The 23,842-nt window shown below is 46.3% G+C and overlaps 2 protein-coding genes across 2 annotated transcripts in view; both read left to right on the forward strand.

Moving 5' to 3' along the window:
* Positions 1–4,765, forward strand: part of GPR107 (G protein-coupled receptor 107) — a 44,930-nt gene extending 40,165 nt beyond the window's left edge. Inside the window, exon 18 of the mRNA XM_035112988.3 lies at positions 1,680–4,765. Within this exon, the coding sequence (XP_034968879.2) occupies positions 1,680–1,779 (100 nt within the window). The 3' untranslated portion in view covers positions 1,780–4,765. The remainder of the gene's footprint in view (positions 1–1,679) is intronic.
* Positions 4,766–13,915: 9,150 nt separating this feature from the next.
* The window catches only part of NCS1 (neuronal calcium sensor 1), a 60,149-nt gene continuing 50,222 nt past the window's right edge, over positions 13,916–23,842 (forward strand). The window contains exon 1 of the mRNA XM_088664751.1: positions 13,916–14,180. The gene's annotated coding sequence lies outside the window, so the exon portion shown is untranslated. The remainder of the gene's footprint in view (positions 14,181–23,842) is intronic.

Raw genomic sequence — 23,842 nt, forward strand, 5'->3', positions numbered from 1 at the left:
TGGTCCCATGATCTACTCTATCCTGTTAGGTAAGGAGTGGGGAAATTGTGGCGCTCCAGATGTGGTTAAATCTCCATTTCCTATCATCCCCAGTCAGTGGGGCCTATGTCAAGGGATGATAGGAGCTTGGAACAAGACCTAGGTCACAGGTTCCCATACCCATGTGCGATGTTTTGGGTGGCTCTTGTTCTTGCCTCATGTTGCCCAAGATATATGGTTTCAGATCCATTATCTAGCTATCTTTTAGTGTGGCAGACCCCCACACTTTGGAACTCCCTGCCTGCTGACATCCGGCAGGTGCCTTCACTTTATTCTTTTTGGCATCTCTAAAAGCAAGCCTATCTTGACATGTAGAACGTTCATATGTGTTTTAATCTGCTTTGTAGCTTCGCGTTGGTTTTCATTTTTAAAAAATGTTTTAAATATGTACCGTAGTTGTTTTTGTTTGCTTATCGTTTCATTGCTTTATACCTTTCATAAACCACTTCAGTGCTTTATTACAATCAGATGGTTACATAAATCATGTGAGATATCTAAAATAAATAAATTGCCACGCCTGCGGGTGGTGCCGGGGGTGTGTGGATTTGATGGATGGGTGGAGCCACCCACCTGTCAAATCACCTGGCATCTCAATGACTCTCTTTAGCATTTCAAAGGGGCTAGCCTACAGTGTGAAATCAAAATTTCCATTCTTTGCTTGCTTTTGCTTCTTGCCTTGACCCTCACTGGCATGTGGCCCTCCGAAAGTTGCCTTGAAGCTAATGTGGCTCTTGGGTTGAAAAAGGTGGAAGGTGGTGCTCCATCTGCCAGTTTCAGCCTTCCACTGACTCTTGTCCAGTGGCTAAAGTCTTACACCAGGCAACCCCAAACTTCGGCCCTCCAGACGTTTTGGACTACAATTCCCATCTTCCCCGACCATTGGTCCTGTTAGCCAGGGATCATGGGAGTTGTAGGCCAAAACATCTGGAGGGCCGCAGTTTGGGGATGCCTGTCTTAGACCTTTACCCCCCAAAAGGATCTTGGGATGATTGTCCTGTGTGAAATGCTCTGTGTCCCTGTCAGCAGGATCAAAGGTCTGTTTGCTGGCTTTATGTCCCCTGACAAGAGTGATTCTTCTAGACATCTGAATACCGCATATGTCTTGCAAAAGCTTTAAATCTAAACTCCCAGGGCTGCTGACCTGTTAGAATTTTACTTCCAAGGCTGCTGAGCCAGCTGCAAATAGAGTGTTAAAGCTTGGGCATTTGTTGCTTGTGAAGGTGGTGGAAGCAAGGACCTAAATTCTCCCATGCAGCCCTCCACGGTCATTGCACTAAAAATCATTGACATGTTCATAATCAGTATTATTGTTGATTTATTGCTCACCATTCACCATAAGGTCTCCAAGGAGTGTGTGCGGCAGGGAATGGGGTACAACACAACATTAGAAACAGTTGAAAGCAACTTATAACCACAAATATAAGGTGGGTCATGAAATGTACACTTCCAGTGTCAAGAGGCCAGCGTCTTCCGCACCCTTTGGAAGCTATGCAGTGAAGGTTCCAGACACACCTCTTCTTGCACCCAGGAATGGGAGGGGGGAGAGAACCTTCCCGCCATGCAGCCCTGGTTAGGGCAAGAACAGCACTGAAGTGTTGCCTTATCTCTGAGCGATTTTTTTTCTGCTGTCTTCCCCACAGGGTGACAACTTCAGGGGTCATGGAAGGTATGAAGAAAGTCAAGAAGGTCATCAATGGCTCGTCGTCGGAGCCCCAAGGCGAGAGGGAGAGTGCTGCATGACGGAGTCAATACTTTCACCCCCCCTTTTCTTCTTCTCTCCCTTCTGCGCCCCCACCCCTCCCCCCCAAATTAGGACAAGGCAGCACTTTCAGATAAACTTTAATTTATTGATTTTCTGCTTCCCTCAACAGAAGGGGAGTTGAGCTTCCTGATATGGGAACTGGAGAACATAGGGCAGTGGGAAATGGCGGCCAGGGGTGGGTGGGGGCAAAATCCTGTGCAAAATTGAGAGAGAATCACAATCCTGCGTATTCATTTGTCCTGAGGATTTGTGGCTCTTCTGGAGCCTTGCAAAGAAGCTCTCCTGTTTTATGGTGATGGCAGATTTGTATTTGTTTTAATTTTTTTAACCTTTTAACATTTTTGCTAAAGTTTTTAACACTTCCCCTGCTTTCTTTCGGAAACTTGACTCTGTGGGAAAGAAAATTGAACCATCGGTTCTATTTGGCTCCTTGGGACACAACTTCCAAATGTGAAAAAACCTGGTGAAAGTTGTATATGTAAAAGTATATATGTATATCTATATTTTATATGATGCCTTCTGACATGCACCCCTCCCTGCAATGTGTAACCTTTTGTGTGTGCTGGGGAGATTTGACAAAATGGTTTGAAAAGTGTTGGGTGTGGCGCAGGGGAGAATCTTTTGGGGTTTACTTGTAAATGTTGTGCTGATTTTAGGCATCTTTTTCTCTCCCCCTTTTTCATTTGAATGGGGAGCAAAGAGGAATTCTGCCTCCAGATAGGAATAGAAATGTTTTCTTTTTTTTCTCTTCCTTTTTTGAGACCAAGGTTTCCTTACTACCCTCTTTAATGGTGTGGACCAAAAAGCTGGGTCCCATTTTGACTCTATGCATTTCCCTCAAGGGGTTCCAAATGTGTGCAATGGAGTGGGGGGATATTCACTGAATTATTATTATTATTATTTCTTCTCCCCCTTTGCTGAAAAGTGATGAGGTCAGGCTTCAAATCCCCGCCCCAAATAAATTCCACATATAATGAGTTATCCACAAACAGCTGCTCCTAGGGGTTTCTTGGCTAAAGGATTGGTGAAGCTGAGCTCTCCAAATTCTTGGGAATACTCCCAAGAAAGGAACCCCTGCTGCTTCCTTTCATATGTGAAATGGGTGATCTGCAAGCAGTACAAGACATCTCTCTTTGCATTGAGAAAACAGCCCAAGCAGGTCTCTGACCCCACAACGGAAATTCTGTCTTCACTCTGTGAAGAGAACACCAGCTTTTTCTTTTTTTTGCTTATGCATTGTGATCTAAAAATCCCTTCTCCCTCCTCTCCCAATGCCCCCTTCCCCACCTGGCTAGCTTGGGGATAATGCGTGGGAATTGCGTTGCCCTTGGGCAGAGCAAATGTGAGCTGGCAAAGCAAGTAAGATAGCAGGTGAGCAGAGAGAGAGTTTGTTCACCTGGCAGCTGGAGGGACCCCTGGGGTCTCCAGTCAGGAAGATATGTTTGTACAAACATGAAGATATGCTACAAAGAGAAGCTGGATCCTACCATTTAGATGTGCTGGCGGGATCAGTGAGTGACCTGCTGTGGAATCAGGAGCTATGTGGTCCTATGAGCCTTTCTTCTTGTTCACTGTGAGTGAGGTTTCTTCAAGCAGCAGCTGGTAGGTCCAGAAGCATCAATACGTGTCTTCTGTGATCATCCAGAGGTGTGCTCTCTCCCAAAGTTTGCATGAAGGACACACAAAGCTATCTCAAAGAGATCCATGGTATCTTCTTCCACAAGAACAGCCCTATCAGCCTCAAGAAGCCATTGGTGTTGAACTCCGCCCCTCAGATATTTGGTGGGACCACCGGCCAGGATTATAGCATCTTGAGCTCTGGTATGGCTTGCCTACTAAGGGTTTATTCAGCAGCCATCAACCTTGCTTCGGGCAACCAGAATCTCCCAACTTCAGTCAGCCCATTAGAAGTTTTGTTGACCGACAAATGGCAACATCGGTAGTTTGGGTTGAAGTTGAGGAAGAGGTTGTTTGTTGACATTACAATCTCCACATAGCCTACTCCTTTCCTTGTCCTCCACTCACCCATCCTTCCTGCAGAACGAAGGAACTGGACAAAAAGCACCCCCCAAAAAACATGCTTCTCAGTAGATTGCAACATAGCACTAATGCAAATGTTCCACCAGTGTGTTGTCTTCAAATGGTGAGCCCACTGCTTAAAAAACAAGCACTGTGCCATTTTTTAAAAAAAAATAAAAAGTATCCCTTTTAAAAGGTGGGCAGGAAGAAGTTGCTTCTTTCTCCCTCTGGAACTCATTGTGCAACTGCTCTAGAACCCATTATGTGACTGTGCTGGAACCTATATTTTCTTGCAGTGAGCACTCATACAAGATGTGTCCCCACTCCCAGTGGAGATTTTGGCATCTCACATTGAAAAAGGGAGCTTGCATCATCCACATCAACCCAGGGGATAGTCCTGCTTTCTTTTTTTAAACACCTGAAGACCTGTGGTGGAGGACCAGTTGGGTAGCTTAGCAAAGTGACTTGGTTAATCTCAGAAAATAGGTCCGCATGAATCCTGATTTATTTATTTATTTGTAACATGGGCTACACCTGCGGCCCTTCAAATGTTTTTGGGCTACAACTCCCATCGTCCCTGGACAATTGGCCTCGCTGGCTGGTGGGAGTTGGAGTCAGATAACACCTGGAAGGTCACAGGTTCCTTCACTGCTGGAACTTTTAGAAGTTACAATAATAGATCCTTTTTTTCAAAAGAAAGAAAGAAAGAAAGCTGTGCGGTTTATTTTATTGGGTGCTTCAAACATCTGTGTATTCCTTCATGAATCTCTTCATGTTTTAAAGTTGTTGGTTTTTTAACCTTTTATCAAAATAGATATATGAAACGGCAGTATTTCTGTAAAGGGGAGCAGGGGGCAATACCAATCAGGGGACCTTTTCTCTATGTAATGTGGTTTTTCTGATATGGAAGAGATGTACAAAATAAAAGACTTGATGACTAGGAAACTTTCTCCTGGGCTGCTTTATTTAAAAATTGACTTCCTCCTGGGCTGGGTTGAACTGCTGTGAGAGACATAGTTCATCTTACCATATCCTATAGCCAGCACAGGGAGTGGTTAAAGGAGGAAGAGGGGTTTCCTTTTAGGCGCTGCTGGTGGGCTTCCACAAGCATCTGTCCATGCTCCCTCTTGGTTGCACTAAAGCATCACAGGGATGAGGACAATTACAGTGGTACCTCTACTTACGAATTTAATGCGTTCCGAACACACATTTGTAAGTCGAAAAAAATTGTAAGTCGAATCCCATAGGAATGCATTGGGAGAAAAAATTCATAAGTCGAAGCAACCCTATCTAAACATTTGTAAGTAGAAAAAATTCTATCTAAACCTCATCCAAGATGGCAGACGGAGCTCCATTTGTAAGTAAAAACATTCGTAAGTAGAGTTATGTAAAAAAGCCCTTCTTCACTCAGTGCATAGTTAAACAATGGAACTTGTCCCCCCTGGAGGCAGTGGTCACCACCAATTTGGATGGCTTTAAAAGAGGATTGGACAAATGCATGGAGGAGACGAATATTAATGGCCACTAGCCACAATGGCTCTGCTCTGCTTTTGAATACCAGTTGCTGGAAACCACAGGAGGGAAGCATCCTTTTGTGGTTGCATCCTGCTTGTGGGCTTCCTGTGGGCATCTGGGTGGCCACTGTGAGAACAGGATTCCAGACTAGATGGGCCAGCAGGGCTGTTACGTTCTGTCTCCACTGTCAGAGGCAATATTTCTCTGAACACCACTTTATAGGAATCTCAAGTGGGGAGAGTTGTTGTTTCACCCAGGTCCTGCAAGTGGGGCATCTGATTGGCCGCTGTGAGCTGGGTGGACTGATTTAGTAGAAGGAAGGGTCTTTGCATCTTTTGATCATGCCTAATAGCTGTTGATAGCCTCATCCTTCGTTGGACAAGATGACCCTTGGGGTTCCCTTCCAACTCTACAATTCCATGATTCTATTCTTTTAATTATGCTTGTGTGAATATCCTACTAAGTCCGCTCTGGGTTGCTCACCATTCTGTGACATCTATGTGGCGATTATCCTTTGGTGTGATGTCTTCCTCTACCCTCAAATGCCCTCATTTCAAGATGTTCAAGACACACCTCCCTTCCTTCAGGCTGATAAGCGTCTTCATCTGTATTCTTGCCTGTCAGATATTTCGAACTAGGGCAGCACAGTTTTTAATCAATGCTTTTCAGCGGCAGCGTTAAGAACCTCCCCCACCTTCCCTTCTGTCTCTTCCCTTCCCTTCTGCCCTGTTTGGTGAATTTCTGCATTTGGAAATAAGATAGTAAGAAGTGCCTGCTGGATCAGGCCTGATGGGCTGATGGGAACTGGAGTTCTACAATAGAGAGAGCTGCCTCTGATCTAAGGAGAGTCATTCCCTTCAAGGAGCTCAAGGCAGCATACATTATGCTCCACCTCATTAAATCACAGCCTTCTCACGTCCTGGTGGGATGACCTTGCTCACCCACACTGGCCACTGGATCCTCCTGAACAGGAAATAACAAAGTAGGACTTCAAATTGCTTGATTGACAAGATGTGACACCTGATTTTCTTGGATCTTGGGGATTCAGATAATGGGTAGAGGGCCACAGGTTAGAAGACCCTGGGCACGTAAAAGGAAGTGCTTATTTACACAGTCTGTAGTTAAACTATGGAACTCACTCCCACACATGGGTGCCAATAAAATATTGGGGGACCCACGGAGGTCCTACCCAACATAATCACATGACGCAGTGCATAGACACAAATATTTTATGGGGGGAGCTAAGGCACCTCTGTTCCTAGGAGTTTGCTCCTCTGCTCCCACAGGAGGCAGTTATGGCCATAGCTGTCAAGTTTTCCCTTCTCTCACGAGTAAGTCTATTCAGCATAAGGGAATTTCCCTTTAAAAAAGGGAAAACTTGACACTATGGCCACCAACTTGGATGGCTTTAAAAGAGGAGAAGGCTATTGATGGCTACTAGCCGTTATGGCTTTGCTCTGCCTCCGCAGTTGGAGGCAGCAATGCTTCTGAATACTAGTTGCTGGAAACCATAGGAGTGGAGGGTGTACTTGCACTTGAGTCCTGCTTATGGGTTTCCCACAGGCATCTGATTGGCCACACAGAGGAGGATGCTGGAATAGGAGGGCCACTGGCCTTTACCCAGCAAGCTCTTATGTTTCTCAACCACAGTGTAGATAGACAATCCTGAGCTAGATGGACCCAATGTAAGATTTAGAGGAGGACTGCATTCTCCACCACTTTTGCTGCTTGTCTCACCACAAGCTTTTCCTAACCCGCCTGCCACCCACCTGGAGTCACGAGTCATCGCAACAATGCGATGGCACATTGTGTCATGAGATGACACATGACACAGCTGGTTGTCGAATCCTTCAGATTACGAGTCAGGATATTGGCAGGTGGTCGATTTCACAAGAGCCTTGATTACTGAGTTACAAGGAAGGACATTAGATGTTCCCAGAAGTTAGAATTGATCAGGGAGGGAAATGTCTGTACTGTACTTTACTCTGGAGTCACGTTACAGCAGTATGAGGTCTTGGTCCTTTGGATATGAGATTAGCACAATTGCTTCTTGGGTTGAACTTGTCTAATATTACTCTTTAGGTAGTGTCATTAATGCGAGCAGAAACCTTACAGAGGAGGACAGGGCCAGGTCTCCACCTTCATTAGCTTAACACTCAAGCTTTGACTAGCTTTGAAAAGGCTCATAAAAAAGCAACAAAAAAATAGAACCTGCCCACATGACTGACACAGAAACATTGCACATGCACTATGTAAAATAATGAATGTTCTCTCAAGGAAGCTGATAAAATGTGGGTTGAACAAGGTAACTATTTGGTGGATTTGTAGCTGGTTGACTGGTTGACTGACGGAACCCAAAGAGTGCTCATTAATGGATCCTTGTCATCTTGCAAAAAAGTGACAAGTGGGGTGCCACAGGGCTCTGTCCTGGGCCCGTTGTTGTTCAACATCTTTATAAATGACTTGGATGAAGGAATTGAGGGGATGGTCATCAAATTTGCAGATGACACCAAACTGGGAGGGGTAGCTAATGCTGCGGAAGACATCAAAATGACCTTAACAGATTGGAGAACTGGGTGCAAGCTAACAAAATGAATTTCAGTAGGGACAAACGTAAAGTTTTGCACCTAGACAGGAAGAACCGTCCAGATGCACAAATATAGGATGGGGGACACCTGGCTTACTAGCAGTACATGTGAAAAGGATCTAGGGGTCTTGGTGAACCACAAGCTTAACTTGCGTCAACAGTTGCGTCAACAACACAGCAACTTGCGTCAACAACACAGCAAAAAAGAAAGAAAAAAACTAATGCTATTCTAGGCTTCATCAACAGCAGTATATAGTGGTACCTCAGGTTACAAACGCTTCAGGTTACAAATGCTTCAGGTTACAGACTCCGCTAACCCAGAAATAGTACCTCGGGTTAAGAACTTTGCTTCAGGATGAGAAGAGAAATCACACAGCAGCGGCATGGCAGCAGTGGGAGGCCCCACTAGCTAAAGTGGTACCTTAGGTTAAGAACAGTTTCAGGTTAAGAACGGACCTCTGGAACGAATTAAGTTCTTAACCAGAGGTACCAATGTAGTGTCCAGATCAAGGGAAGTAATAGTATAACTTTATTCTGCCTCAGTCATACCATACTTGGAGGGATGTTGACAAGCTGGAAGGTGTGCAAGGAGGGCAACCAAGATGATCAAGGGTCTGGAAACTCAGCCTTATGAGGAGCGCTTGAAGGAGCTGAGTATGTTTAGCCTGGAAAAGAGACAGAGGAGATATTATAGCCATCTCTAAATATCTAAATGGCTGTCACATGGAGGAGGAAGCATGCTTGTTTTCTGCTGCTCTGGAGGGTAGGACTCGAACCAATGTCTTCAAGTTGCAAGAAAGGAGATTCTGACTAATCATTTGGAAAAACTTTCTGGCAGTAAGAGCTGTTCAGCAGTGGAACAGACTCCCTCGGGAGGTGGTGGACTCTCCTTCCTTGGAGGTTTTTAAATGGAAGTTGGATGGCCATCTGTCATGGATGCTTTAGTTGAGATTCCTGCATTAAGGGGGTTGGACTAGATGACCCTTGGGGTCCCTTCCAACTCTACAGTTCTATGATTCTACCCTGCTTCTCTCCCCACCCCTGCTCTCTCTCCACACATCTCTTTTCTCCCAACCTGATACTGTATAGAACATTAAAGCCTCATGTCAAATATAACTTGATCTGTAGAAAAGACTCTTATGAACTGAAAGCAGAGGTGCTGTATGTACTTATGTAAACCAAGATAATAATAATAATAATAATAATAATAATAATAATAATAATAATAATAAATAATATTTATTATTTATACCCTGCCCATCTGGCTGGGTTTCCCCAGCCACTCTGGGCGGCTTCCAACCAAATATTAAAAACAATACAGCATCAAACATTAAAAACTTCCCTAAACAGGCCATCTTCAGTTGTCTTCTAAAAGTAAAATAGTAAAATCTTCAATACAAACCTGGTCAAGGGGATAGAGTGACCCGATGAGGAAATGTTGCAGATAGTGATTGAAATTATGCATGGTATGCAGGAGGTGGATAGAAAACAGTTTTTCTTCCTTTCTTATATACTTGATTTGTGGGGATCCTAAGAAGCTGAATGTTGGAAGACTCAGGACAGACAAAGCATTTCTTCAAGTCCCTGCTTGGGCGTTGCCTATTTTGATGAGCCTGGGATAGCTCAGTCAGTAGAGCACAAGACGGAATCTCAGCGTTGTGGGTTCGAGCCCCACCTTCAGCAAAAGATTTCTGCATTGCTACGAGTTGCACAAATTGACCCTTGTGATTCTTTCCAGCTCTATGATCCTATGCAGCACATGGGTAAACTATGAAACTTGTTCCTGCAAGCGTCAATTATGGCCACCAACTTGGATGGCTTTAAAAGAAGATTAGACAAATTCACGGAGGAGAGGGCTATCAGTGGCTGCTAGTCACACAGATACCAGTTGCTGGAAGCCACAGGAAGGGAGAGTGCTCTTGTGCTCTGGTCCTGCTTGTGGTTTTCTCATTGGGGCATCTGGTCAGCCACTGTGAGGACAAATAGGCCACTGGCCTGACCCTGGAGGCTCTTCTTAATTTAAAATTCAGGGCAAGGGGGATATGGAGGAAACAGGGGCTTGTGCCACACCAATGTTCTGGGGGACAGTTCCCAGCAGAAGGGAACTTACGACTGCAGAAGGTCTTTGGGATGCCTGGAGATACAATAATGTTGCAAAAGAAGCGAACTCTGCCAGTGCTGTCCTTGGCTTCTTCCCGGTGGCCAGGAAGGACTGCTGAAGGCGTCTCTGGCTGCCGTGTTCTGGAAGTGAATCATCTGGGGCAATCTTAAAATAGCCCTTCTGTGAGGTTGTGCCTTGCCAGCCAAAGAGTGGATCAATGGCGTGCATGCAGATTGGAGACCAGGTGGAGCTTTCAACGGGCAAAGAAACCACTTCTCAAAAAAATCAGAGGGCAGCAAAAACAGGCTTTGCATATTGCCCTGAAGGCCCTCAAGTGGATCCTTGAGATGATAGATTCATAGAATTCTAGAGTTGGAAGGATCCCAAAGGGCCATCGAGTCCCTCCTGCTCAACAGCACTGCCCTAACTCAACAGCTGCCCACCCAAAATAGTACTTTGAGAGATACAGTTGGGACCTGCCACAAAATGTTGCAGTGTGGGTGTTCAGGGTGCTAGCCAACCAACTATGCCCTCTTCCAATATATGCTATTCTGTCAGCTCTCCCACATGCCCAGTTCAGTTCTCTATTCTTCCATCCACAAGTGCTTCATAATCAATGACTACTTAGTACAGATTCCAAATATATTTCCAAAAAATAGCAAGGAGAGACAGGAGGGCCGCCTTAAACGAGCAATGCAAAGAAATAGAAGAAAATAATAGAATGGGGAAAACCAGAGATCTGTTCAAGAAAATTGGAGATATGAAAGGAACATTTCGTACAAAGATTACCATAATAACAGACAAAAGTGGTAAGGACCTAACAGAAGCAGAAGACATCAATAAGAGGTGGCAAGAATACACAAAGGAATTATACCAGAAAGATATGGATGTCTCGTACACCCCAGGTAGTGTGGTTGCTGACCTTGAGCCAGACATCTTGGAGAGTGAAGTCAAATGGGCCTTAGAAAGCACTGCTAATAACAAGGCCAGTGGAAGTGATGATATTCCAGCTGAACTATTTAAAATTTTAAAAGATGATGCTGTTAAGGTGCTACACTCAATATGCCAGCAAGTTTGGAAAACTCAGCAATGGCCAGAGGATTGGAGAAGATCAGTCTACATCCCAATCCCAAAGAAAGGCAGTGCCAAATAATGCTCCAACTACTACACAATTGCGCACATTTCACAGGCAGGCTTAGGCAGTATGTGGACCGAGAACTCCCAGAAGTGCAAGCTGGATTTTGAAGGGGCAGAGGAACCAGAGACCAAATAGCAAATGTGCTGGATTATGGAGAAAGCTAGAGAGTTCCAGAAAAACATCTACGGTACTTCTGCTTGATTGACTATGCAAAAGCCTTTGACTGCATCAACCACAGCAAACTATGGCAAGTTCTTAAAGAAATGGGAGTGCCTGATCACCTCATCTGTCTCCTGAGAAATCTCTGTGGGACAATAAGCTACAGTTAGAACTGGATATGGAACAACTGATTGGTTCAAAATTGGGAAAGGAGGATGAGCAGGTTGTGTATTGTCTCCCTGCTTATTTAACTTATATGCAGAATTCATCATGCGAAAGGCTGGACTAGATGAATCCCTAACTGGAATTAAGATTGCTGGAAGAAATATCAACAACCTCAGGTATGCTGATGGCACAACCTTGATGGCAGAAAGTGAGGAGGAATTAAAGAACCTTTTAATGAGGGTGAAAGAGGAGAGTGCAAAATATGGTCTGAAGCTCAACATAAAAAAGGGGGGATCATGGCCACTGGTCCCATCACCTCCTGGCAAATAGAAGGGGAAGAAATGGAGGCAGTGAGAGATTTTACTTTCTTGGGCTCCTTGATCACTGCAGTCGGTGACAGCAGTCACGGAATTAAAAGACTCCTGCTTCTTGGGAGAAAAGCAATGACAAACCTAGACAGCATCTTAAAAAGCAGAGACATCACCTTGCCAACAAAGGTCCGTATAGTTAAAGCTATGGTTTTTCCAGTAGTGATGTATGGAAGTGAGAGCTGGACCATAAAGAAGGCTGATTGCCAAAGAATTGATGCTTTTGAATTATGGTGCTGGAGGAGACTCTTGAGAGTCCCATGGACTACAAGAAGATCAAACCTATCCATTCTGAAGGAGATCAGCCCTGAGTGCTCACTGGAAGGACAGATTGTGAAGCTGAGGCTCCAATACTTTGGCCACCTCATGAGAAGAGAAGACTCCCTGGAAAAGCCCCTGATGTTGGGAAAGATGGAGGGCACACGGAAAAGGGGACAACAGAGTACGAGATGGTTGGACAGTGTTCTCGAAGCCACCAACATGAGTCTGACCAAACTGCGGGAGGCAGTGGAAGACAGGAGTGCCTGGCATGCTCTGGTTCATGGGGTCACGAAGAGTCGACAGGACTAAATGACTAAACAACAACAACTTAGTACACTCAGTCCTCATTGGGCTGTCTGTCTTTTTGTTTTGTTTTATTTTATTTGTTAGGCCTTATTATGAATTATAAAGGCATTGTTTAATTTTATTAAATATTTCTTAATGGGATGTTTTCATTAACATATTGCCTGGTTTTAAAAATGTTGCTACATTTTGCAACTTCATGTTATTCTCCCCCCCCCCCCCATGAGTCGCCTTGAGCATTGTTTTTGACAGAAAGGCAGTATACAAATGAGTGTTGTTGTTTATGGGGGTTCCCTTTGGAGCATCCCTGGGAAGAGGTTGCTGGACTAGATGGTTCCCCCTTTAGCCTGACCCAGCTGCAAGGCTCTTATTTATTATTTACTTATTGCAGTCATATCCCACCTTTCTTCCTAGGAGGTGATCAAGGTGGTGCCTGGGGTTCCCCTTCCTCCCCATTACCCTGCAAGGTAGTATATGCCAAGAGAAAGTAACTGTCCCCAAGATCTCCCAGGTCCTAGTCCTATGCTCTAACCACTGCACCATTCTGCCTCTCTTCTTAGGGTCCTACTGTCTCCTTGGGTTGAGGCAGGTGAGAAATCTGAACCGCTCAGGTATTTTATTTTTAGTAAAGGGTAAAGGGGCCCCTGACCATCAGGTCCAGTCGTGTCCGACTCTGGGGTTGCGGCGCTCATCTCGCTCTATAGGCCGTGGGAGCCGGCGTTTGTCCGCAGACAGCTTCCGGGTCATGTGGCCAGCATGACAAAGCTGCTTCTGGCAAACCAGAGCAGCGCACGGAAACGCCGTTTACCTTCCCGCCGGAGCGGTCCCTATTTATCTACTTGCACTTTGACGTGCTTTCGAACTGCTAGGTGGGCAGGAGCTGGGACCGAGCAACAGGAGCTCACCCCGTTGCAGGGATTCGAACCGCCGACCTTCTGATCAGCAAGCCCTAGACTCTGTGATTTAACCCACAGCGCCACCTGGGTCCCTTTTATTTTTATTTTTTATTTTATTTTTAATAAACATCTATTCAAAAGTAACAATACACCTTTGTCCACTGCTTTAGTATCACAGAATGGTCACTCCGATCCTCAATGCCGCATCACTGTCACGTTGGCTTGTCGAATACCCTCAATAGGAACCTAACTACCGATCCAGTTTGCTAGACATTTTCAATCAACATATCCCCTCCACAGACACCTCTGTGATGATGATGACATTAAAATACACCCTGTTCTTCTTCAATAAAAGAGAAAAAAGGAGACCAAATTAGGTAATTTAACATTGCAAAACTATTGCGGAATAAGCCGTGTTAAAGGCTGCACTGCTAAATCAAATTCGCATTGACTAAGGCTGGAGGACCGACCCCATGAGCCCTTACTCGCAGGTAAGTCCGTTTGACTGCCGCGGACCTTACTACCTGTCTCTTTGCCTACTCAATTCCTCCCGAATTAAGGGGCCAGTCGGGGGAAGCCGCGATCCTCAGCGAAGCGCGCTTGCAGAGTGGCGGGGTGGTCGGGAGTTAAGCCCAGTCCAGTTCTTACTACCGAAGCGGCTTCACCCCTGACTCGCGAGATTCAAGCCTCCCACGCTACCCCAGATCCTAGAAAGCGGAGTGGGCGAATTCGGATTGGCGCGTCGCCTTTTGGGAGCGGAGCCAATTCGGAGCCGCAGCGCGTGCTCCCTCCCTCCGCTGCGCGGCCTCCTCCTCCTCTAGCTACGCCGAGGTTTCCCGGCAGCTGCAGCCGAGATCTTCCGCAGCGGTGAGTAGCCTGAGCGGGCTTCGATCGGGATCCACGTGGCGCCTCCTTCTGCGCCTGCACACCCCCCCTCCCTTCCTAGCCTGCATTTTTGAATGGGAGCCCATTTACCAAGGCTTTCCTCCATCAAAGGCTGGGAATCTCGCTTTGCATTGTCTTACCCGGAGTCAGACCCTTGGTGTACGTAGCTCAGTAGGCTACTCTCTGCACTGGCCGGCTTCAGGGGCTCACCAGGCTTTCAGGCGGAGTGTGTGTCTTTTCCTAGCCCTAACTGGAGATGTTTTAACTAACTGGAGTTGCTTAACCACTGAGCTATGGCCTTTCCCTTAAAAACAAAGCAAGATTCTACTCCTCATAATTCTTAATGAAGACCTGGGTTCCATAGGAAGCTGGTTCTTTCATAGCAGGGACATTCTACATGCAAAGTAGATGCTCCACCACCGAGCTACGGGTCCTGCGTTATCCTGAGTAAGGTCACTGGTCCACCTAGCTCAGCATTTTACAGCTGCAGCTCTCCACATTATTATTTTTTGGGGGGGGAGAGAGGAAGGGACCCCTCAGCCCTACTGGAGATGCTAGTTAATTAGGGACATATGCTGAGAGTGCAGGGAAGGGGAATAGTCCTTATAATCTTATTATATAAGCTACTTTGAAATGCACAAACAATGCCATTTTCCAAAGCCATCCTTTTAAGAGACTGTCTTGAGTGCATTCTGCTTCCTGCATCTGCAATTTGGACGTAATGACTAAATTGTGCATCCGAAGCGCAGCCTTTTGACCTAAAATGCCTTCCTAGCATCACTGGCAAAAGGGGCTTGCAAGCCGGATCTGCATTTCATGTGCCTTTGGAAGAAAGACATTTGGTGGCCACAGTTGCCAGAGTGGGAGGTGGGACAGCTCTGATGCCCATGGCAGGTGCAATGATATGTTCTGCACATAAGAGCATAGCTCCAGTGCTCAGAAGCTTTTTCCGAATGCTCATGCATTACCCGGCCATGTTCAAGGTTCTTGTATTAATTAATTGTATTTACAATATTATGGGACCCAGGTGGCGCTGTGGGTTAAACCACTGAGCCTAGGGCTTGCTGATCAGAAGGTCAGCGGTTGAATCCCCGCGGCGAGGTGAGCTCCCGTTGCTCGGTCCCAGCTCCTGCCAACCTAGCAGTTCGAAAGCATGTCAAAATGCAAGTAGATAAATAGGAACCGCTCCAGTGGGAAGGTAAACGGCGTTTCCGTGTGCTGCTCTGGTTCGCCAGAAGCGGCTTTGTCATGCTGGCCACATGACCTGGAAGCTATACGCCGGCTCCCTCAGCCAATAACGCAAGATGAGCGCGCAACCCAGAGTCGGTCACGACTGGACCTAATGGTCAGGGGTCCCTTTACCTTTACCTTTTTATTTACAATATTAATTAATTGTATTTACAACAGACCATGGGCGTATCCAGGATCAAAGCTAGGGGGGCACACCAGCCATGCCCCCCAGCCACCCGATTGGCTAGCTGGCAATGATGTGGCCAGGATCCCCCCAGGAGGCATGGTCAACATCCACGCCTCCCCAGAGGAAAGGGGGCCGTTTGCAAAGCAGCACACGGAGCCACCCACGCTTGCACTCCTGCCTCGGCCGCTCCTTTAATGGCAGAGGTGACTAAAAGAAGGCAGCAGCAACGAAGCTGCCTCCGTTGAAGGAAACCTGGACCTGGACCTGGGCTAACTTCAGCCCACACTCCTTCAAGTCACAGCGAGCACAGCACAGAAAGTGCTGCCCCACAATGCTCCACGGCACTTCATTTGGCGTGCCGTGGAGGCTGAAGGGGTAGTACAGCAGGCAGCGTCCCTGCCTGTCCTCCCCAGCTGCCCTGCTTCTAGGGGGGGCAGCTGCTTCCCTGCCCCATGCTGGGTACGCCCATGCAACAGACCTCAAAATGGTGTACATGGCCCTCCTGATCTCCATATTAACCTTGTGTGGTAGGTTAGGCTGAGTTGGCAACTGGCCCAATTTGGACTATTGAAGTAGCTGCTTTGGAGGAGTTTTTATTGTTTTCAAGTATCAAATTTTTCTCTCTCCTTCTCTGTTTCTCTCTTAGCCTTGCCGCGCCCCAGAGGTGACAAATCTATACATGCACATTTTCACACTAGTAGCTTGCAATATGGTGAACAGAAGGTGTGTGGCCGTATGTTGCCAACAGTCACTTAATGAGCAGGATGAGTGTTTGTGTGTATGTGAATAGGAAGCTCAGTGCAGCCCCTGCCGGGTTTCAAATATCTTTTTGTTGCTTTTGGGGTTGTGTGGTGTTGCTACTCAGGAAAAAATAATAAATATCTGGCATGCTTCCCGATTACATTGCAGTTATCATGGGAAAGGAGAGAGAGGTAACAAGAGCCGCAGAAATTTGAGACCAGAGGCTTCATCCCAGAGCCGGCTGCAGTTCGTATAGTGACTTGGTATCTGAACCGGCGCATCTGCAAGATTTTATTTTCAATGCTTTATTTATTTAAATGCTTATTGCAGCCCGTCCCCTCTCCAAATGTTTCAGAGTGGGGGACACCTAACAATTAAAACAATACATGCATCTATCTGCAATGTCAGGAGTGGATAAAAAGCAGAAGTAGTTTTAAAAGCCAAGCAATGTTCGTTTCAAAATACAACAGTGAGATTAACCATGACTTTGGAAGCTAGAGTAAATAACTGGGTTTTAACCTGGTGCTGGGGAGAACGTGAAGTTGGCACCTGGTGGATCTCTGGACAAGCGCATTTCACTCAGTTGTAGAGCATCTGTTTTGCATGCAGGAGGTCCTGAGTTCAATCCCCAGCATCTCCAAGTAGGGCTGAAGAAAGGCTTCAGCCTGACACATTGGAGAACCACTGCTGTAGGTGTGGATAGCACTGAAACAGATGAACCAAGCGTCCGACTCCATATAAGGTAGCATCCTATGCTCCTATTTAAATCAGCCCTTTATTCAGAAGCATGAGATTTAGAATATTGTCCCACATTCAATTATTGGCATCTTCAGGTAGGACTGGGAATGTCCCCTACCTGAAACCCCAAAGAGCTGCTGCCAGTCAGTGTAGACAACTCTGAACAAAATAAAAAAAATCCTTCCAGTAGCACCTTAGAGACCAACTTTGTCATTGGTATGAGCTTTCATGTGCATGGCCGTGTATCTGAAGAAGTGTGCATGCACACGAAAGCTCATACCAATGACAAACTTAGTTGGTCTCTAAGGTGCTACTGGAAGGAATTTTTTTATTTCGTTTCGACTATGGCAGACCAACATGGCTACCTACCTGTAACTAGGCAATTCTGAGTTAGTTTTTCCACCTTAAAAAGGTAAAGGGGCCCTTCACCATTAGGTCCAGTCGTGACCGACTCTGGGGTTGCGCGCTCATCTCACATTATTGGCCGAGGGAGCCGGCGTATAGCTTCCAGGTCATGTTGCCAGCATGACAAAGCCACTTCTGGCGAACCAGATCAGCACACGGAAACGCCGTTTACCTTCCCGCTTGGAGCGATACCTATTTATCTAATTACACTTTGACATGCTTTCGAACTGCTAGGTTGGCAGGAGCTGGGACCGAGCAACGGGAGCTCACCCCGTCACAGGGATTCGAACCGCTGACCTTTTGATCAGCAAGCCCTAGGCTCTGTGGTTTAACCCACAGCGCCACCTGGGTCCCTTAAGGCACCTTAAGGCATAATATTAATAAAGGCAACCACAAGGCATTTAATTTGTGGAGATGGTGATAATAATAATTGACTCATTCATGCTGTGATTCCAGGGGTTGGATTAGATGATGCTTTGGGTCTCTTTGCAATTCTGTACTATTTAGGTTGTGCTGTCCATCCCTTGTGCACCTGAGCTTCAAAACGCCTGATGCTGCCAGTTTTGCTTCCTGGCGTTAGGAATGAACCAAATCCTGTAATTAGGAAGGGGGAGTAAATCAGCCTTGACTTATGCTGTTTCTGGTGACTTTCATGCTCTGGCCACAAGATCTCGGAGGCAGGGCAGGTTTTAAAATAGAACAAATCAGTTTGCATCTTCTCTCTCTTTTGGCATCAAGTCAGTTGATGCACTGTGGGCTGCAGGCAGGTCAGGACCTTGCCTCTGCCTGCCTGGTTCTGGCAAAACCAAAATGAAACATTGCACCAGAGGAAACCTAAAATTCTGTGACCTGCGTAGAAAACGACACAGCATGATTCTGCAAATGTGCAGAGGGTGAGAAGTTTTATTCCTGATTCTCAGCCACCTCTGCCTCTGTATGTGGCAAAAGCAGAATAGGATGGGTCTCCAAGGGTGGCTAGAATTTTTTTTACCCTACACCAAGTCTGCAGGGGTGGGTGCCAGTGTGGTGTAATGGTTAGAGCGTTGGGCTCTGACCTGGGAGACCAGGATTCAAATCCTCCCCCTTGGCCATGAAGTTTATTGGGTGACCTTGGGTCACAGTCATCACCTCTTAACCTGACCTACCTTACAGATTTGTTGTGAGGATGAAATGGGGGAGTGGGGAGAACCATGTTTGCCACATCAAACTCCTTGGAAGGAAGATGGGGTGCGAATGCAAAAAAATAAAGTAAGATAAAAGCCCTTCTTGATCCAGCCCAGCATCCTCTTCTCACAGCGGCCAACCAGATGCCCCAATGGGAAGCTCACAAACAGGATTGAAGCACAAGAGCTCTCTCCCCTCTTGTGGTTCCCAGCAATAAGTATTCAGAAGCATTAATGCCTCTGACTGTGAAGGTAGAGCACAGCCATTGTGGCTAGTAGTCAACTTTCCCCACATTGCCCTTGTGTTTTCAAGCACATATATATTGGCAGCCCTAAGGGCTGGGAGCTTGGGGCCAGAGACCCTCATGGTCACCTCCACCTGAGCTTGAAGAATTAGGTGACTCCCACCACACATAGCCAGTTTGGCAGTGCCCAGAGTGTAAGAGGAGGGAGGGAGGAGAAGTGCCCGTCTTCAGGCCTGAGGTTCCAGGGTTGGAGCCTGGAGGACACCGTGTGGGGCCAGAGGCAAAAAAATGCCTCAGTCTGTTCCCAACCTTGGTTGCTCACTGGTGGCCATCTGTGGCCCAGCAAACTTCGACCAGCTTTTGCCTCCAACCTTTACTTTTCCTGTCTCCTAGGACAAGAACATGATCTCTGGGTATGCTTACACACGAATGTCATGTGGAAGCTCTATAGCACAGCATCTTCCAAATATAGGACCATAAGAAGCTGCCTTATGCAAAGCAGATACTGTACTCTATCACTCACCTACAACACTTCTGTAAAATTAAGGTCTTAGTCCTCGTGGCTCTGAATAAGGGGCTTTTTAAAACAAAAACAGATTCCTGAGTCAGTCCGTTGGTCCATCTGGCAGGCAACTTGCTCTCTTGGGTTTCAGGCGAGATCGAACCTGGGACCTTCTGTAGGATAAAACAGATGCTTAACTGCTGGGCTACCCTTAAAGTAAGGTTCTGATTGAAAGGCTGGTTTAAATCAGAACACAGGAAGCTGCCCTTTTCTGAATCAGACCATTAGCCCATGTAGCTTGGTGTTGCCCACATTGACTGGCAGCAGCAGCTCTCCAGAGTTTCCTATCTCTGCCTGGAGATGCCAATGGGGTTGGGACTTCAGGCCTTCTGCATGCAGAGCATGTGCTCTACCTCTGATTACCCGTCTCTCTCTTTCTCTCTCTCACTTTCCCTGCCTCAGCCTATTTAAATCCATTCCCTGCTCCGGAGACATGTTGACAAATACGGGTGCTCTGTTTTTAAGCACTGATGCTTTAATGAGCTTGTTTTCAGAAGACTGGCTAATAGCAGATTATGTATTTTTCAAATGGCTGCTGAAGGGAATATGTCCCTGGATGATTGATTGTGAGGCCTCTTTTCCTTAGGAAAGGAATCACTCTGTATGGGTAATAAGAACCAATCCTCGCCCCTTTTTGAAGAAACCAACACAGTCTTGCAATTTACGGGACTGTGATTGTGTTGCATGAAGAGATGACTGTATCTTAAGCTTTCTTAAGGGGATGAGTGATTGCTAGACTCTGAGCTGAGATTCACCTGCCCTATCTTTGTTTGGCTCTCAGTTGCCATGCTAACTTTGAATCAGGTCTCCAATCTCATATCTACCCTCCCCTTGACTTACCTTTGTTTGGCTCTCAGTTGCCATAGTAAATTTTAAACTAGTCCTCTGTGCAGCGGCGGAGCGAGCCGCCACGACACCCGGGACGGCAAATTGCCATGCACCCGGGGGGGGGGCCGCTACATAACGACGCATGCATACAACGTAGAGGGGGATCGCAACCCCCTGTGACTTCAAAATGGAGCCTAAATGGAGCATCTAGGCTCCAGGTAGATAGCCCACTGCCGCAGCGTGCCCGCAGCGTGCTATATAGAGGGGGATCGTGTCCCCCCCCGTGACTTCAAAATGGAGCCTAAACAGAGCCCCCAGCGTAGAAAGCCTCACTTGGCGCGGCGGATGGGTGCCACCCTGGAGCTGGATGGGGATGACAGTTGGCGCCCCCCGACTCCCGAGCCTCCAGCCTCTAGGTAAAAAGCTTGCTTGGCGCAGCAGCGGTGGGCTTTTTCTGGGAGGCTGGAGGGGCTCGCCTTGGGAGTCGCTGGGTGGGGCGGCGACTGTCACCCCCCCCAGAGTGGAACCCAGGGTGGCCCACCCCCTATGCCCTCTAGCTCCGCCCCTGCCTCTGTGCCAAGGCCAGTCCTCCTTTGAGATGCCCTCACTTGGCCTTTAGTTGCCATGCTAATTTGTAATCAGCCTTGTGAGCTGAGATCTACCCTCCCTTTGGATACCTTTGTTTAGCCTTCAGTTGCCATACTTAATTGAACTGGGCCACTGAGCGAATGGCCACCCTCCTTTGAGATGGCTTCATTTGTCCCTCAGTTGCCACACTAAATTTTAATCAGACCTCTGGGTAGGCTTCCCACTTTTGGTCGGGCAAAATATAGGACAGGTCAGACAAAATAAACGACAGGTTGGGTTGGGGATTGGGGGGGGGGTGTACAAAGTCACGGCAACCCTACTTCCTGCCCTTGAGATGCCTTCACTTGGCCCTCAGTTGCCATACTAATTTTCAATCGGAGTGACAGGTAACTTTCAATTCGGCAGGAAAAAAATAAATGGATTGGATATTTGTAGCTGGGTGCAGTCCTTGGCAGGAAAAAAAAAGTTCAAAGGCTCTTCACTCCTACAGTAGAGCCCCCCCCCCCGCACCCACTTCTTGGTAACAATAGGAACTGCTGCTGCCTTTGCAAAGTTGCAGGATGGGCTTTGTGTCTCTTCCCAGAGATGCCTTTTGGACTCTTTGCTGGGTGCTAATAATTTGAGAAATTCTGTGTCAGAGCAGCCCAGATGTAGCAGGTGAGAGAAGCATACCTGTATATAACCCACGGGCTATGGAATTGCCAGGGGTGTGTGGCCAAACAGAAATGGTTTTTATGGTTTACGTATATTTATAATAAAAAACCTAAAGAAGTAGAATAACAGATTCCAAAAATAAAATAAAAGTGGGACGTCTAGAACCAAACATATAGGAACAAATTTCCATACAAAAGCCGAGCATAATAAATTAACACCACAAGGTTCCAAGTAACACAAATGGGTTTATGTTATCCTGTATGTTTTTATTCTAGTTACATTATGGGTGTATTTTGTCAGGCAGCGTAGAGTGAAACTATGGAACCTGCTCCCACAGGGGCCAGTGATGGCCACTAACTTACATGGACTGGCCAAATTCATGGAGGAGAGAGCTATCAGTTGGCTGTGCTCTGCCAGCAACTGTCATGCTTCTGAAAGCCAGTTGCTGGAGACTCCAGGAGGGGAGAGTGCTCTTGTGCTTGAATCCTGCTTGCTGGTTTCCCCACACACATCTGCTGCACTAGATGGGCCATTGGCACAATCCAGCAAGCTCATTTTACCTGCGTATGACCTGAGTTCAACAGCACTCCTCCCTACCTGCGGTTTTCCAGCAATTGATATCCAGATGCATTACTGCCTCTGACTGTGGAGGCAGAGCATGACCGCCGTGGCCAGTATAGCCAAACATTTCCTGACTACACCACCTGCACAGTGGTTTGCTTTCGGCATTTCCCTCTCTCTTCCTGGACCACAACCTTCAATGGGGAGGGGGTGATGAAAAGACCACCTGTGTCCCGAGGCCTTCTCATAGTCCCTTTGCTATACATTGAAGGTTTTGCGTGGCGGTATTGTTTGTACCCACATAAATCAGAAGGAAGGGGTTGTGGTCAGTGGGCTTTTTAAGGCTTGGCAACTTCTCTGTCGCATCATGAATCTTTGCAATGAAAGACAACACACCTCCTGAGGCATCCTGTTACCTGCCCCTCAGTAGAGAGTCACCTATCACCATCACTTCACCTTCCACAGCCCTCTTGGTGTATTCTGAGGTCTGCAGCAGCTCCTCTTTCCTAAATGATAAGAAGCCCCAAAAGATGCAGCCTTTTTCTCACATAACACTCACACTTTTGTGCATCACGCATCAAATTAGCAATGCAGTAGTGAAATCATGAAATGATTTGAACCTCCAGTCCTTGAGTTTGCTCTCATCAAAGTTTAATTTCATCCAGGGCCCACCTGAAAATCTGATATGATCAGCTCGGTTCTTGACAACGAAACATTCAGCTATGTTTTCTAGCTGATCTCATTGCTACTTCAATTGCTTCTCAGAAAAAAAAATCAGTCCCCAATCTGTAGATTAAAAAAACACCCAGGCAGTCCTCTCTAGCAGTTTTTATTTTGTTTAAGTCACTGCCAGGCTCACATCGCTAGAAATTATTCATTGTTGTTTTATTTCATGAAATATATACATTGCTTGATTTTAAATAAAACTCTCAAAGCAATGTACAGAAAATATAAAACAATAAAATTATCCATAAGAAAGATTAATAAGAATAATTTAAGACTTTCAAAAAGTTAAAATAACAATTCACTAAAACAGATTAAAACTTGCCTCAAGTTTATAAACATCTTCGTAGGCTTGTCCAACCAAAAATGCTTTTAAAAGGTACAGCTACAGCGGGAAGGTAAACGGCGTTCCTGTGGGCTGCTCTGGTTTGCCAGAAGCAGCTTTGTCATGCTGGCCACATGACATGGAAGCTGTATGCCGGCTCCCTCAGTTAATAAACCTGAGATGAGCGCCACAACCCCAAAGTCAGTCACGACTGGACCTAATGGTCAGGGGTCCCTTTACCTTTAGCTTTAGTGAGTACGGTCATACCTCAGTTTAAGTAGGCTTTGGTTTGAGTACTTTCAGTTTAAGTACTCTGCGGACCCGTCTGGAATGGATTAATCCACTTTCCATTACTTTCAATGGGAAAGTTCGCTTCAGGTTAAGTACGCTTCAGGTTAAGTACAGACTTCCGGAACCAATGGTCAGAGTAGGACTTATATTGGATACCAATAATTAATTCTAAGGTAAACTGTAAATTAACCTAGTTACAGGTAGGTAGCCGTGTTGGTCTGACGCAGTCAAAATAAAAATAAGAAATCCCTCCAGTAGCACCTTAGAGACCAACTAAGTTTGTCATAGGTATGAGCTTTCGTGTGCATGCACACGAAATTAACCTGAAACAGATACAAGTGACAAGAAAGGAGATTCCAACTAAACGCTAGGAAGAACTTTCTGACAATGAGAGCTTTTCTGC

This window comes from Zootoca vivipara, chromosome Z2 (genome assembly GCF_965207765.1).
Source record: "Zootoca vivipara chromosome Z2, rZooViv2.hap1.1, whole genome shotgun sequence".
Classification (NCBI taxonomy): domain Eukaryota; kingdom Metazoa; phylum Chordata; class Lepidosauria; order Squamata; family Lacertidae; genus Zootoca; species Zootoca vivipara.